This window comes from Aquarana catesbeiana, linkage group LG01 (assembly GCF_042186555.1).
Source record: "Aquarana catesbeiana isolate 2022-GZ linkage group LG01, ASM4218655v1, whole genome shotgun sequence".
In the NCBI taxonomy this organism is placed as follows: domain Eukaryota; kingdom Metazoa; phylum Chordata; class Amphibia; order Anura; family Ranidae; genus Aquarana; species Aquarana catesbeiana.
Window position 1 is genome coordinate 656,330,796 of NC_133324.1, and position 17,542 is coordinate 656,348,337.

Below are 17,542 nucleotides of genomic sequence, written 5' to 3' on the forward strand. Positions count from 1 at the left end.
TACAACAGGGAACAGGGTCAGAGCAGACTCACCAGGCAAGATAGTTTCATCCAGGTCCGGAGAACTGACGGTGCCCGCCTCCCCAGCTGTGCCCACCTCATCCAGCTCCCCATGATTCTCTCCCCACTGTCTTCCTCCACCTCCTCAGCTGTGTCTGGCTCCCCATGATTATCTCCCAGCTGTCTTCCTCCGCCTCCTCAGCTGTGTCTGGCTCCCTTTGATCCTCTCGCAGCTGTCTTCCTCCGCCTCCACAGCTGTGTCCGACTCCCCAAGACCCTCTAGCCTCTGTCTTCCTCCACCTCCTCAGCTGTGTCTGGCTCCCCATGATCCTTGAGCCGCTGTCTTCCTCCACCTGCTTCAGCTGTGTCCGGCTCCCCTATATCATCTAGCCGCTGTGTTTCTCCTCCTCCTCAGCTGTGTTTGGCTCCCAATGATCCTTTAGCCGCTGTCTTCCTCCGAATCCTCAGCTGTGTCCAGCTCCCCATAATCCTCTAGCCGCTGTCTTCCTCCACCTCCTCAGCTGTGTCCGGCTCCCCATCATCCTCTAGCCGCTGTCTTCCTCCTCCTCAGCTATGTCCGGCTCCCCATGATCCTCTAGCCACTGTCTTTCTACACCTCCTCAGCTGTGTCCCGCTCCCCATCATCCTCTAGCCGCTGTCTTCCTCCGCCTCCTCAGCTGTGTCCGGAACCCCGTCATCCTCTAGTCACTGTCTTCCTCCACGTCCTAAGCTGTGTCTGGCTCCCCATGATCCTGTAGCCACTGTCTTCCTCCGCCTCCTCAGCTGTGTCCGGTTCCCCATGATCCTCTAGCCGCTGTCTTCCTCCTCCTCCTCAGCTGTGTCCAGCTCCCCATGATCCTCGAGCTGCTGTCTTTCTCCACCTCCTTCAGCTGTGTCCGACTCCCCATGATCCTCTAGCCGCTGTCTTCCTCCTCCTCCTCAGCTGTGTCCGGATCCCCATCATCCTCTAGCCACTGTCTTCCTTCACCTCCTCAGCTGTGTCCGGCTCCCTCTGATCCTCTAGCCGCTGTCTTTCTCCACCTCCTCAGCTGTGCCCTGCTCCCCATCATCCTCTAGCCACTGTCTTCCTCCGCCTCTTCAGCTGTGTCTGGATCCCTGTCATCCTCTAGCCACTGTCTTCCTCCACCTCCTCAGCTGTGTCCAGCTCCCCATGATCCTCTAGCCGCTGTCTTCCTCCGCCTACTAAGCTGTGTCTGGCTCCCCATGGTCCTCTAGCCTCTGTCTTTCTCCGCCTCCTCAGCTGTGTCCGGTTCCCCATGATTCTTTAGCCACCGTCTTCCTCCGTCTCCTCGGCTGTGTCCAGCTCCCCATCATCCTTTAGCCACTGTCTTCTTCCTCCTCCTCAGCTGTGTCCGGATCCCCGTAATCCTCTAGCCACTGGCTTTCTCCGCCTCCTCAGCTATGTCTGGTTCCCCATGATCCAGTAGCCGCCATCTTTCTCTGCCTCCTCTGCTGTGTCCTGCTCCCCATCATCCTCTAGCCGCTGTCTTCCTCCTCCTCCTCAGCTGTGTCTGGCTCCCCATGATCTTCTAGCCGCTGTCTTCCTCCTCCTCCTCAGCTATGTCCGGCTCCCCATGATCCTCTGGCCACTGTCTTCCGCCACCTCCTCAGCTATGTCCGGCTCCCAATAAACCTCTAGCTGCTGTCTTTCTCCACCTCCTCAGCTGTGTCACGCTTCCCATCATCCTCTAGCCGCTGTCTTCCTCCGCCTCCTCAGCTGTGTCTGGATCCCCTCCATCCCCTACCTGCTGTCTTCCTCCACCTCCTCAGCTGTGTATGGCTCCCCATGGTCCTCTAGCCACTGTCTTTCTCTGCCTCCTCAGCTTTGTCCGATTCCCCATGATCCTCTAGCCACCATCTTTCTCCTGCTCAGCTATGTCCAGCTCCCCATGATCCTCTAGCCGCTGTCTTCCTCTGGCCCCTCAGCTGTGTCTGGATCCCCGTCATCCTCTAGCCGATGTCTTCTTCCGCCTCCTCAGCTGTGTCTGGCCCCCCATGATCCTCTAGTGACGTATTGGCGTAACGAAAATCTCCCAGCAGCCAATACGTAATACGAAAATCTTCGTCACGCCAATACGTCATTTCCGTGCTAGGCGAAAGCAAGGGCTGAAGCTGCAAACGAGGCTTGCACCGCACGCCGACACGGGAGTCACACGGCGCCATCCCTACACCCATTACCAACTGCTGGAATAGCATGGTGCCGGCTTATGGGCACCTGGAAATGTGAGTGTAATATTTCCTTTTTAAACTGAGTATTAATAAAATAGTTTTTACATATTGCGCAATGATCGTTGTCTGTTTTTCATGAGGAGGACATGGTCTACATATAGCACATTGGGGTCAGCAACAATACGGAATATGTGGAGTGGTTATCCCAAATAAATGAACCAAAGGCGCAGTTTAACCGGCATCTGGTGAGTGGCCAATCCAGGTGGTGGTGTTCACGGATGATATATACTACAGAGATCTTGGCAACTATTGCACATTGCACTTTGCACATGAATTTGGACATTTTAGTCTGGTTATAAATGTCACACACCAATTTTTGTATATATTTATGTTGTAATTTATGTACACCCAGTAGGGTGAGTAATTGGGGCACTACTGTATGTAGATTTTTTGGGGGGCATAATGATTGTGTAAGTTTGGAATATAAGAGAGTGGTGTGTTTTAGAGTAGCGCATTCAACACATATACATATTTTTGAATTTTACAACTAGTGGTGTAGTTTTTTGATTGCAGCAACTAATTTCTTAATGATTTAATTGCTTGCGCCAGTGACACACATTTGTTCATTTGTAGGCTAGAGGGGAAGACAGCAGCCATGGCTGCGCCTCCCTAGGCAGCAGTGTGCCCTAGGTGGCTGCCTAGTTTGCCTAGTGGGAGCGCCAGCCTTGCCTTCAGTACAGGGCCCCATTAGCTCAAAAGGGGTGCCCGGGCAGCTTTACTGTTTATCTATATGGTGCAGCAGTTTTAAATAGATCACCAGGTTGATCCAGGCTTGCCAGGAATTCAATTACATTTCCCTGAGCCCCAACAGTGCTGCAGAGGTGCCCAGGAATCAGGAGCAAGGTGGGGACTATTTTTTCATTTTCGGGTGCAGGCGGCTAAAGCTTCAATTAGTCCTGGCCAGCCTCTCACTGTGTTGAAGTGATCTACCTACCTCCCTCAGTAAGTGCTGAGGAGAAAGAAGGGCAAGAATGTAGCTCACAAAACAGAGTGGTTGCTGAGGGATCCAAGTGCACAGACAAGAGGCACAAATGACAGTTATTAAAGGTACAGAGACATATACAGCACATGTACACATGTATTAGTACTGCATGTGGCAATTAATTGCAAACAGCCATATACAAACAGCCACCAGCATCTGCTGTACTATGATCATCATCATGATACAGTGGAACCTCGGATTGCGAGTAACGCGGTTTACGAGTGTTTCGCAATATTAACTATTTTTAAAAAAATCCTGACTCGATTTGCGATCGTTCTCTTGCAAGACAAGCAAGATTTAAGCCACTGGTGTGTGCATTTGCGTATTTGGTCAGAGGTCTGGGGGCGCTGGTGGCTCCCAGCGCTTCGTGGAGAACTCTGAGACACTCAGAAACACTCTGTTACCGTGTGTCTCCGAGTGTTTCCGAGCGTCACTGGCACCCCCGCACCTCTGGCCACAAATGCGGTACTGCATACACTGGCGCCCTGCACCTATGGCCACATACAGTACTGCATGGACCAGCAGTGGCTGTGGAACGTATTATCTGAGTTTCCTTTTTTTCCTATGGGGAAACTCGGAAACTAGCTTTGATATACAAGTGCTTTGGATCCAAGGTATTACTGTAATTATAAGGATTATAAGCACAATGAGATGCTTCCTATAGGTCTCGATTACACTTGTGTTTGGTGGGCATTAAAAATGCATGACTGAGTCATATTTTTACTACACCCTCCCCCCCCGCCACTCCCCTTATAGTGCATGAAAACTACATACAACGGCGATGACAGGAGGTCTTGCAGACATTTCCAGCGGCTGCAGTCGCTGGGAGTGTGTGTGAACCCCCCCAGTACTGGACTACGTTCAACAGTGCCTTTACAGGGGGGAATGGTTGAAAGCGTTAAAGATGTAGCTCAGAAATCTATTTTTAATGCCCACCAAACACAAGCGTAAACAGGTCCTAGAAGAAAGTATCTCAATGAGTAAATGTAAATCTGACAAAACAACTGTCAACTGTCAGATGGAAACACCAGATTGCCTCCACATACCCCCTTGAGAGACAGGCTGTGCCCATTAGCAAACCCAGGACTGACATGGTGGGTGCCACTGGATAGAGGGGAGGGGGGTGAGCGAATGTCTGTTTTCTGGTCTGCCCTTCCTGTTTAAAGACTTGAAAGAGAAACGTAAAACACCACTTTTAGGTCCTGGTGTCACTTTGTGCACTCCATCAGCTATATTGGAGGGCAGGTGAGACATCAGGGGTCTAAAAGACCCCTGATGCCTCATTAACAGAGAACCTATTACCAAAAAATGCATTACACAGGGGACATTCTGTCAAATGTGTAAAACGTTACATATCACTGCGCACACCAGAGTGAGATCAATAAATCTAGGCCCATTTTTCACAGTTATCTCTAAACTAATGACCCATAGGGGCTTTTAAAGGGTTGTCTATGAAAAATATAGGGTACTGAAGTATGTTACAGTTTCTCAGGTGCATTCAATTTTAATACTTAACATGTTAGGTATCTATTTATTATGAGCAACCTCATTTTCTTATATTCTACCAAAAATATATTGCTATTGTGTGCCCTAAAATGTATTTTATAATATTTTTTTATTGAAATGTTGGGTTTATAATATCCCATATCATGTGATGTGACATAAAAATTTGGAACTACCACTATTTTATTCTCTAGGGTATCTGCTTTCAGAAAATATAGAATGTTTAGGGGTTTTACGTAGTCTTCCGACCTAAAATTATTTTTTAAACATACGTGCATAAAATGCAAAAATGGATGTGACAGCGAAATGGCATAATAGATGTACTTTAAGAGTACATATTAGGTCTTAAAGTCAGCTGCAGCATTCTCATTAGCAGAGATGGGTTAAGGTGTGTTTGGATTCTGGTCTAATCGGGCCTGAACTATCCAGGAAGATGTCACCGCACACTGACAATCATAAGCCGTCGAGACATTCCCTGCCCCACAGCCCTACATATTCGTGCCTCTTGTGTACAGGAATGCCGGGAATGATTTGCAGGCACTGTAATAGAGGGAGGGCCCTGTCATATAGGCTGTACGGGGCCCCATGAGTTCTAACAGCAGCCCTGGCCCCCATTATCTCCTCTCCACTCCTCTCCCTCCTTCTACTGTTGGTTTCGTTGACTCGGTTGTCCCCCTCCTTCATAAGCTTGTCTTACTGACCCTGCCCACAAACTTGCTAACTACTGCCACTTCTGTTGCTTCCCCCTCATGAAGCAGTCTCACTGCCTCCTCTCTAAGGCTGCATTCACTCCTATGTAGGTGCAACAGAGTGTTCACGTAAGGGTAGGGTGATGGGGTGGTTGTCACATCCTCAATGTTTCACTCCTCGTTGGGCTGTACAGGGGTGGAGGGGGGGTGTTACAGCCAGAAATCCGATCACACTGGGATGGATGTACTTCCATGCCCTGTTGTAGTTAGTTTGAAAAAAGAAAGCAGAGGGACTGGCAGGCTCACCAGGCATTTCACATAAAGGAAGTAATACAAAGAGAACAGCATACTTTTTAATACAAGTACATGGTAACACATACACATATCAGGAATATGAAATGTTAGGGTAACATACACATTAAGAAAATACCCACCTTTCACAATATGCATCAATCACTGCATCTTTATGTCGTTCTTTGTATAATGCACTTTTTTTTAGCTCACACGAAATGTAAGAAAAAAGCCTGTTGCTTGTGTTTACCCTCAAAGTCCTTTAACCACTTATGTACAGTACCTCCATGACTTACTGAAAGGGCAAAGTGGTGGACGCTTATTTCTGAAGTGACATTTTAAAATAACCCTCCAGAAATCACCCTCAGCTTGCCAGTACACCCGTTTAAGGCTGCGCTAAGCCACAAAGCCATAATTCAAGCCATCATTTGATGACTTAGTTCACATATACAATTTACAGAGTTGCTATGGTTAGGCAGGGTTGCTAGTAAATTTACCTGCCAAGTATAGTTGCCTTGGCCAATTGATAGGAGATCAATTGATTTAACCCTAATTCTGGAATTGCTACACTTCTCTCTTCTGCCACTAGATGGCTGGGTATCTGGTGACATTAGATAAGACAAGGGCACTGCAAGGACAGATTAGGGCAAGGATTTTCTTGGGTCCCTTGGCCAGGTAACTGGGTTTCTGTGTCACCTGGACAAGACCAGCAACTTTTTATCTCGCACGGTATTTGTGCATCAATTTTTCGAACGCGTTTCTTTTTGAAAAAAAAACAGTTATGTGCTTTGAAAAAAAAAACAGTAAAGTTAGCCCAATTTGTTTGCATAATGTGAAAGATGAAGTTACGCCGAGTAAATAGATATCTAACATGTCACGCTTCAAAATTGCACACGCTTGTGGAATGGCGCCAAATTTTGGTACTTAAAAATCCCCATTTTTTCTGGTTACTTATTTTGAGTTACAGAGGAAGTCTAGGGCTAGAATTATTGTTCTCACTCTAACGTTCACAGCGATACCTCACATGTGTGGTTTGAACACCGTTTTCATATGTGGGTGGGATTTATGTATGCGTTCGCTTCTGTGTGCGAGGGGCAGTTTACAATTTTTTTTTATTATTGTTAATTTTACTGTTTTTTTTATTTAAAAAAAAAAAAAATTTTGATCACTTTTATTCCTATTACAAGGGATGTAAACATCCCTTGTAATAGGAATATGGCATGATTGGTCCTCTTTACAGAGCGATATGAGGTCAATAAGACCCCACACCTCACCTCTAGGCTGGGAAGCCTGAAATCCCAAAATTTCCTAGCCGAGGCGGCGCCATTGTTTGAATGCAGAGGCTGGGCGTGATGTTATAACATTGCGCCTGGCCTCTGAACGATCATAGAGACTCTGGCGACCATCTGGTCCACTGGAAATCTCTATGGTAAACATCCGGGGCTGGCGTATCCTGTCTCCGACTCACCGATGGAAGAGGGCGGCGGGAGGGGGGGTTGTCCCCTCTCACTGCCCGTAAGAACGATCAAGTGGTAGAACAGCCGCTATGATCATTCTTATGGTGTAGGGAATCGCTGATATCTGAATGATGGCTGTAGCTGCAGGCATCATACAGATATACGCACTCAAAGTCAAGGACGTCATATGACGCCCGGTGGGCGGGAAGTGGCTGGTTGGATATCTCCTTCCCACTCCTGTGGCAGTAATAAAGTAAAGTGGGAAACAAATAAAGATAATAAAATAATTAAATAGTAAAAAACAATTCTATCTATAAGCAATACACTCAGGCACATTTACCATGTATGTAAAGGTCAAACTTTTTTTAGTTAGAGTAAGGAATTGTTAAAACATCATGCTATTTTTTGCTGTGTGTGTCATTGCAAAGTTTCTCTTCACTTCCTGCCCTGGAGACGGTCAAGGAAATGAGAAAAATGAGAGCAGAATTCCCATCTTGGATAAATGTCACTGGATAATTTACACTTACTTCCTGCTCTGATGACAGCTCTCAAATATTGGATTTCCCTTTCCCTCCACCTCGAGCAGTGCCCCCAGAGAAAGTCACTGGGGGCATCGCTGCATGCTTGCTCTTGAGCCGCTGCTCTATGCATCCATAGGACACATAGAGCCACAGCTTGGCCCCGCCCCCCACTCTCTACTTATTGGCTCATTGGCTGTGATTGACAGCAATGGGCTCCCACTGCTGTCTCAGCCAATGAGGAGGGATGTCCCAGGACAGCCGGAACTATCGTGAACATCGCTGGATCAGAGGGAGCTCAGCTAAGGATTGGGGGGCGCTGCACACAGAAGGTTTTTTACCTTCATGCAGAGAATGCATGAAGGTAAAAAACCTTCAGCCTTTAGAACCACTTTAAAATGAACTGTTTGACAGGGCTGTTTTGTTTTTTGGGGGGTTTGTAGCAGACTAACTTGTAAGTGTGCTGGGAAAATTTCTGTTGTTTGTGATGTTGTGTAGTGGCCTAGTCGTGTGTTCGTCTACAGGTGATGGGATAGAACGCGCACTTTTTAACCGCTTGCCGACCATATACTATACATATATGGATCCCTGTGCAGGATCACGTACCTGTACATGATCCTGCACCTCCGGGTCTGGGGGGCATGCGTGAGCCAGTGGCGACAGGTCCTGACTCAATGTCCGCCGGGACCCGCCGATCATTCGGGACAGAACAATGTTGTAAACAAGGCAGACTGCCATTCTGTCAGTAAGGAAGGTAGTGATCCTGTGTTTCTGTAAAGTAGGAACACAGATCTCTGCCTTCCCATAGTACAAGCAGCTCCCACACAGCAAGTAAGCACATTTTAGGCACACATTTAACCCTTTGATTGCCCCTGATGTTAACCCCTTCCCTGCCAGTGTCATTAGTACAGTGACGGTGCAAATTTTTAGCACTGATCACTGTATTCACTGGCTATAAAACAGCCTTTGCACATAAATACAATGGCATAGAAAGGGACCGATGCCCTGAAGCAACCAGCTAAAAGTCATAGTGTTAAAATCTAGTGTTTTACTTTAGCAGGTTTTGTTGTTTTTTTCTATTTGTTTTTTTTTTTTTTTTTCCAATTTTGGAGAAAATCATTAAAACTGTTAATAAACCAAAAAAACTGAAAGAATTAATGTTTCCATTATTAGGGAAGATCCTTACTCAGCCTGTCTATTGTAAATAAATGACTGCACCAGCTCAAAGGTAGCAAGAAACAAAAGGCAAAATTCAACAAGCGGAATCATTTTTCCTGTTTATTTTTTTTTACAAAAGGATTTTGTCAGGAAAAAAAGTATGGTAAAACACTGAAATTCCAGTTAAAATCATCAGCTTCAGCTAAACCTGCACTATGTATTAACTAGCTAAGGAAAGTGTTGCACTGTATATACAGACACCATAGACAATTCTTCCTTTTTCACTTCCTGATATGAAACACGCCAACACATATGCAAATAGTAATTTTGTATAAGCTCCCAGGGTGCCAACTTACCTGCTATAGAGTGTAACATTTTACTTGAAATCGTTTACACAGAGTACAAGCAGAAAAGTTTCAATGTCACCCCTTAATAAAGAGGCTCCAAAGTCTTGATTATATCCATTTACAGCAATATACAGTGTTTGGAAGAGATTTTCTTAAAAAATTAAAATACTTTGGCTTGGCTTAAAAAAGTTTGATCTGTTTGCTGACATTTTATTATTATTTGTATTATTATTAAAAGTATAAAAATATGCACAATATACTGTGGAGTCCATTTTTCATGTGGATGAACTAAGACAGTCACTGTTGTTACGTCATTATTTTTATTGCTTTTCAGTGCAAAAAAAAAAGGACAATCAAAAAAGATCAGTGACAACATATAGCATTAATCCTGAAAAAGTTCATATACAAAAAAAAGCTTTTTATTTAATTTTTTTACAAAAATTACAGTGATTTGGACATGAGCCCATTAATTTTCCAAAATCACATGTATTAAAGAGGCAAACACTGCCAGTACTGTATATAAATCATACCCTGTAACACCTTTGGCTCACTATAACACTGTACAGGTAAAACCTGGTGTACTCACTTTGCAAACATATACAAATATCTTTTCATTTAAAAATAGCAGCAGTTTGTTGCTTGTGCCTTGAATCTGCTTTCAAAGTAATTTCATATAAGTGTGCATTAAAAAAAAATATATCTTGAGGTTTGAAGATAGAAGGTATAAGGCCACGTTATATTTTTTTCTCTTGTAGCATCTTGGGTATTTAGTCCTTGGAGGAACATATACTATTCCAGTGTAATGTTTCCGGCATAAAGGGTTATTAATAGAATGATAGCAAACCCAGAAAGCAATCCAGCATTCTGAATGGCAAAAAAGATCATGTCAGTTTTTCTTCCTTTTATCTTATCACTGAGCATTTCATTCATTTCAGGAAACTGAAAGAGAAATAAAGTACACATAAATGACATGCTATGACAAGATGACAAAATGACAAGACTTTCTATCATCAGGCAAGTCAGCTATCTTTTCCCAAACACACTCTAGGTGGCAGCATACACAAGGTTCTTACATTGTTTTGCATCTCAAGGGCTTGTCATTTTAACAATTCAAGTTGGAAGAATGTTTAGGTAGCAGAATAAAGACAAACTGAAATGGACATAGTTAATATATAAATAATATAGTTTTTTACCTGTGTAAGTATGGCACAAGGACAGGCTCAGGGGAGCTTGGCTTTTTTTCCCCACGCCAATGGCTGCTGATAAAGGATGCATGCACTATACTGCCACCATTTGAGGAGGTGACAAGGATGATGAGCCGTGACAATGCATGCATCAGTGACATAATTCCTCTTGTGTTCCTGCTGGAGCATACTCTGCGTGGCATTATTGCCAGGGCACTCAAGGTAGAGCAGCCAGAGGAAGAGGAGGACTTGCTTTCCTCTCAAGACCCACTTTATGCAGATGCCATTCTTGCGATGCCATGGAACCAATGGCGTCCCTAGGGGGGGTCAGAGGGGGCCCTGACCCCCCCCCCAACATTATGCTGTGCCCCACCATGTGCCCCCCCCCCCCCCAATTAAAAAAAAATTATTTTTTTTTTTACAAAAAGGCAATGTCTTTTTGTTTGCATTCGTAGCGGATGCGCCACATCTTACTCGGCCCGCCACTGAAGTAACACAGTCTCTATTGAGAGGGAGAGCGTCCCCAGTCAGCTCCTGCGGGTGATTCCTCCCCCCTCCCTATGCTTGCTGACACTGCATAATGCGAGCGCTCATACAACCACAGCCGCCCGATCTGCTCCTTCCCCTGCATCCTCATTGGCAGAGAGAAGAGCGAGTTGCAGGAAGGACTCCACCAGGACTCTCCAGTTACTGAAAAAACAAACTGATTTCTCCCGTCCTTAGGACAGGAGAACTGGCCTGTAAATTCCAAGAGATGCCAGACCAGTGCTGTCAATAGCAGGGGCAGGACAGCAAGAGGAGGCTGGGGAACCCCACAGTGGCAGAACACCAGGGCCCGGTGGTAAGACAACCTTTGCAACCCTGATAGTTCTCCCACTGCTTTGGACCCTTATATTTTCTTGGTATGCTGGTGACATATATCTCTTGTTTTCTGCCACCCTGGGGGGCCCAATACAGTAGGAAGGGAGCTCACTGCAGAACATGTGAAAGGGCCCGTTGTGGGATCGTATATATATATATATATATATATATATATATATAATTGCATTTTATAGTTGCCCCCCTACTTTTATCCCTGTCCCCCCATGTGCCCCCCTAAATATGAGAGCTGGAGACACCACTGCACGGAACATAAAAGAGGAGAGAAAGATAGAGGAGGATTCTGGCAGTTTTGGAGCATTGAAGCAGAGGAAGACATCTTGTCAAACCTTAAGAGATGGTTCCCAGTCCCCAGAAACCTTGGGAGTAGTACATGGCTGGGAGGAGGCAGTTCCAGCTATTGTAATCCTCAGTGACGCTTGAGGACTCTGCTTCTCATGCCTCTGCAAACTTGCAGTGCATGGGCTCCCTTATTCTCCGAAGCCTGCAAAAGGCCTGAGAATTCATGGCATCAGGGAGAAGGATCATTATTGGTTGGCAACCCTCCTTGATCATCGTTACAAGGGGAAGGTCTCGGAACTCATCCTGCCCTCGCAGAGGGAGCACAGGATGAAATATCTTGAAAAATCCTAAAAAAAAGGAGTTTATGTAACACGTTTCCAGACTCTGGTAGGTTACAGTCTTGTGGAAAAGGTAGTTTTGAGGCTTCTGTTGGTCAAAGGAGGACAGGTGGAGAAGGAGGCCTCCTAAGTGATGCATTTCAAATTTTTTTTAGTCCTCAGTGCCCAGGGCTGTCAGCTTCAACATTCCAATCGGCAGCGCCTGCATCATATGGTGGAAGATTATCTAGGGGAGAAAACAGACATGGAGAGCTTTCTAGTAGACGATCCACTGGGTTACTGGGTCATGAGAATAGACCACTGGTGAGAACTTGCCCAGTATGCAATTGAGCTGCTGGGCTGGCCTTAATCCAGCATGCTTTCCAAATGGGCATTTAGTGCTGCCGGATTTTTTGTGACAGATAAAAGAGCGTGTCTGTCCACAGACTCTGTTGACCAGCTGACATTTGTCAAAATTAATCAGTCCTGAATTAGCAGCAGCTATGAAACCCCTGATGCCAATGTCGCTAATTAAGTGTTTTTGGGATTTCAACTGTCTAGGCTGGCTAGCTTTGTGGGTGTTGATTTGATCTTGAAATAATTTTTGGTATAGGTTTCATGGGCACAATTACCACCCAAGAACCAATTTTTCCGTATCTGTTTGACAGGTGCGTATGATTTCAAGTTTTTACAGCAAGGCTAATTTTTGCTTTCATCAAGAGTACCTCTATAGGGTTACAGTATGGAGGCACCACCAGCACTCAAAGACCAATTTTTCCACAGCTGTTTGATCTGGGATATAATTAAAATGTTTTACAGCAAGGCTAATTCTTAGTACCTCTATAGGTTTACGGTGTGAAGACACCACCAACACCCAAGACTAGGGATGAGCTTCGTGTTCGAGTCGAACCCATGTTTGACTCGAACATCGTCTGTTCGCCCGTTCGCCGAATTGCGAACGATATGGGCCGTTCGCGCCAAATTCGTGTGGCGCGTCAAGGCCCATAATTCACTGCGGCATTGCAGTGCATTGCTGGCGGATGATTGGCCAAGCATGCACTATGACCCGCATGCTTGGCCAATCACAGCGCCATCAGTAGAGAGAGCTGTAATTGGCCAAAGCCAGGGTGGCTTTGGCCAATTATGGCTCAGGGGGTTTAGAACACGTCCCACACTATATAAGGCCGCCTGCACGGCGGCACTGTGTAGTGTGTGTTCCGGCGTTGAAAGAGAGATAGATAGACAGAGAGACATTGTCATTTCATTTGAGTTAGATAGATTAGGCAGGACAATCAGTGAGTTAGCTGCACTTACAGTGTATTGTGTATATATATGCATCCCAGGTGTTGCATATATATATATACACTGTATTCAGTTTAGCTAGATCTGTTCCTGTTATCTTCTTACTGACAGGCAGGCTTGTCTTGTTACAGTATTTACAGCTACCTGAAGAAAATTGCTGGTGTTCTTTTGATCCTATTAGTACCACAGTCAGGCAGCTAGACTATTTACAGTTAGTGCAGTGTGTCCTGCTCACAGTGTTCAGCTAAAACTACAAGTTAGTGCGGTGTATCCTGCTCACAGTGTTCAGCTAAAACTACAAGTTAGTGGGGTGCGTCCTGCTCACAGTGTTCAGCTAAAACTACAAGTTAGTGCGGTGTGTCCTGCTCACAGTGTTCAGCTAAAACTACAAGTTAGTGCGGTGCATCCTGCTCACAGTGTTCAGCTAAAACTATAAGTTAGTGCGGTGCGTCCTGCTCACAGTGTTCAGCTAAAACTACAAGTTAATGCAGTGCGTCCTGCTCACAGTTTTCAGCTAAAACTACAAGTTAGTGCAGTGCGTCCTGCTCACAGTGTTCAGCTAAAACTACAAGTTAGTGCAGTGCGTCCTGCTCACAGTGTTCAGCTAAAACTACAAGTTAGTGCAGTGCGTCCTGCTCACAGTGTTCAGCTAAAACTACAAGTTAGTGTAGTGAGACCTCTGCACAGTGTTCATCTAAAGCTACAAGTTAGTGCGGTGCATCCTGCTCACAGTGTTCAGCTAAAACTACAAGTTAGTGGGGTGCGTCCTGCTTACAGTGTTCAGCTAAAACTACAAGTTAGTGCGGTGCGTCCTGCTCACAGTGTTCAGCTAAAACTACAAGTTAGTGCGGTGCGTCCTGCTCACAGTGTTCAGCTAAAACTACAAGTTAGTGTAGTGAGACCTCTGCACAGTGTTCATCTAAAGCTACAAGTTAGTGCAGTGCGTCCTGCTCACAGTGTTCAGCTAAAACTACAAGTTAGTGGGGTGCGTCCTGCTCACAGTGTTCAGCTAAAACTACAAGTTAGTGTAGTGAGACCTCTGCACAGTGTTCATCTAAAGCTACAAGTTAGTGGGGTGCGTCCTGCTCACAGTGTTCAGCTAAAACTACAAGTTAGTGCGGTGCGTCCTGCTCACAGTGTTCAGCTAAAACTACAAGTTAGTGGGGTGCGTCCTGCTCACAGTGTTCAGCTAAAACTACAAGTTAGTGCGGTGCATCCTGCTCACAGTGTTCAGCTAAAACTACAAGTTAGTGCGGTGTGTCCTGCTCACAGTGTTCAGCTAAAACTACAAGTTAGTGTAGTGAGACCTCTGCACAGTGTTCATCTAAAGCTACAAGTTAGTGCGGTGCGTCCTGCTCACAGTGTTCAGCTAAAACTACAAGTTAGTGCGGTGCGTCTTGCTCACGGTGTTCAGCTAAAACTACAAGTTAGTATAGTGAGACCTCTGCACAGTGTTCATCTAAAGCTACAAGTTAGTGCAGTGCGTCCTGCTCACAGTGTTCAGCTAAAACTACAAGTTAGTGTAGTGCGTCTTCCTCACAGTATTCAGCTAAAACTACAAGTTAGTGCGGTGCGTCCTGCTCACAGTGTTCAGCTAAAACTACAAGTTAGTGTAGTGCGTCCTGCTCACAGTGTTCAGCTAAAGCTACAAGTTAGTGCGGTGCGTCCTGCTCACGGTGTTCAGCTAAAACTACAAGTTAGTGTAGTGAGACCTCTGCACAGTGTTCATCTAAAGCTACAAGTTAGTGCGGTGCGTCCTGCTCACAGTGTTCAGATAAAACTACAAGTTAGTGCGGTGCGTCTTGCTCACGGTGTTCAGCTAAAACTACAAGTTAGTGTAGTGAGACCTCTGCACAGTGTTCATCTAAAGCTACAAGTTAGTGCAGTGCGTCCTGCTCACAGTGTTCAGCTAAAACTACAAGTTAGTGTAGTGCGTCCTCCTCACAGTATTCAGCTAAAACTACAAGTTAGTGCGGTGCGTCCTGCTCACAGTGTTCAGCTAAAACTACAAGTTAGTGTAGTGCGTCCTGCTCACAGTGTTCAGCTAAAACTACAAGTTAGTGCGGTGCGTCCTGCTCACAGTGTTCAGCTAAAACTACAAGTTAGTGTAGTGAGACCTCTGCACAGTGTTCATTTAAAGCTACAAGTTAGTGCAGTGCGTCCTGCTCACAGTGTTCAGCTAAAACTACACGTTAGTGGGGTGCATCCTGCTCACAGTGTTCAGCTAAAACTACAAGTTAGTGTAGTGAGACCTCTGCACAGTGTTCATCTAAAGCTACAAGTTAGTGCGGTGCATCCTGCTCACAGTGTTCAGCTAAAACTACAAGTTAGTGGGGTGCGTCCTGCTCACAGTCTTCAGCTAAAACTACAAGTTAGTGCGGTGCGTCCTGCTCACAGTGTTCAGCTAAAACTACAAGTTAGTGCGGTGCGTCCCGCTCACAGTGTTCAGCTAAAACTACAAGTTAGTGTGGTGCATCCTCCTCACAGTGTTCAGCTAAACCTACAAGTTATTTTTTTGCGAGCTCTGCACAGTGTTCAGCTAAAGCTACCTGTAGAAGGTTGGTTGTGTTTTCCTGATCCTATCACTACCGCAGGCAGCTAAAAAAGCTACAAGTTAGTTTTTTGCGAGCTCTGCACAGTGTTCAGCTAAAACTACAAGTTAGTGTAGTGCGTCCTGCTCACAGTGTTCAGCTAAAGCTACAAGTTAGTGCGGTGCGTCCTGCTCACGGTGTTCAGCTAAAACTACAAGTTAGTGTAGTGAGACCTCTGCACAGTGTTCATCTAAAGCTACAAGTTAGTGTGGTGCGTCCTGCTCACAGTGTTCAGCTAAAACTACAAGTTAGTGCGGTGCGTCTTGCTCACGGTGTTCAGCTAAAACTACAAGTTAGTGTAGTGAGACCTCTGCACAGTGTTCATCTAAAGCTACAAGTTAGTGCAGTGCGTCCTGCTCACAGTGTTCAGCTAAAACTACAAGTTAGTGTAGTGCGTCCTCCTCACAGTATTCAGCTAAAACTACAAGTTAGTGCGGTGCGTCCTGCTCACAGTGTTCAGCTAAAACTACAAGTTAGTATAGTGCGTCCTGCTCACAGTGTTCAGCTAAAACTACAAGTTAGTGCGGTGCGTCCTGCTCACAGTGTTCAGCTAAAACTACAAGTTAGTGTAGTGAGACCTCTGCACAGTGTTCATCTAAAGCTACAAGTTAGTGCAGTGCGTCCTGCTCACAGTGTTCAGCTAAAACTACAAGTTAGTGGGGTGCATCCTGCTCAGAGTCTTCAGCTAAAACTACAAGTTAGTGTAGTGAGACCTCTGCACAGTGTTCATCTAAAGCTACAAGTTAGTGCGGTGCATCCTGCTCACAGTGTTCAGCTAAAACTACAAGTTAGTGGGGTGCGTCCTGCTCACAGTCTTCAGCTAAAACTACAAGTTAGTGCGGTGCGTCCTGCTCACAGTGTTCAGCTAAAACTACAAGTTAGTGCGGTGCGTCCTGCTCACAGTGTTCAGCTAAAACTACAAGTTAGTGTGGGGCGTCCTCCTCACAGTGTTCAGCTAAACCTACAAGTTATTTTTTTGCGAGCTCTGCACAGTGTTCAGCTAAAGCTACCTGTAGAAGGTTGGTTGTGTTTTCCTGATCCTAGCACTACCGCAGGCAGCTAAAAAAGCTACAAGTTAGTTTTTTGCGAGCTCTGCACAGTGTTCAGCTAAAGCTACAAGTTAGTGCGGTGCATCCTGCTCACAGTGTTCAGCTAAAACTACAAGTTAGTGGGGTGCGTCCTGCTCACAGTCTTCAGCTAAAACTACAAGTTAGTGCGGTGCGTCCTGCTCACAGTGTTCAGCTAAAACTACAAGTTAGTGCGGTGCGTCCTGCTCACAGTGTTCAGCTAAAACTACAAGTTAGTGTGGTGCGTCCTCCTCACAGTGTTCAGCTAAACCTACAAGTTATTTTTTTGCGAGCTCTGCACAGTGTTCAGCTAAAGCTACCTGTAGAAGGTTGGTTGTGTTTTCCTGATCCTATCACTACCGCAGGCAGCTAAAAAAGCTACAAGTTAGTTTTTTGCGAGCTCTGCACAGTGTTCAGCTAAAGCTACCTGTAGAAGGTTGGTGGTGTTCTCATACTACAGGCAGGCAGTTGATTTTGCTAGCTATATATATATATATGTATCAGTACATATATATATATATATATATATATATATATATATTATATATATATATATATATATATATATATATATATATATATATATATATATATATATATATATATATATATCCCAGCTTAGTGCAGCTACAGGCCATTAGTATGTCTGGAAGGCCAAGAAGGAGAGGCAGACAGTCACAAGCCAATAAGAGAGGGCAAGCAGGCTCTGTGTCTAGTGCTGGTCAT

General features: G+C 45.3%; 1 protein-coding gene across 2 annotated transcripts in view; it reads right to left on the reverse strand.

The window, feature by feature from the left end:
- Positions 1 to 8,954: 8,954 nt before the first annotated feature.
- Positions 8,955 to 17,542, reverse strand: part of SLC39A8 (solute carrier family 39 member 8) — a 125,074-nt gene continuing 116,486 nt past the window's right edge. For both annotated transcript variants that reach the window (XM_073601615.1, XM_073601624.1), the window contains exon 9: positions 8,955 to 10,133. In XM_073601615.1, coding sequence (XP_073457716.1) covers positions 9,984 to 10,133 — 150 coding nt within the window. In that variant the 3' untranslated portion in view covers positions 8,955 to 9,983. The remainder of the gene's footprint in view (positions 10,134 to 17,542) is intronic.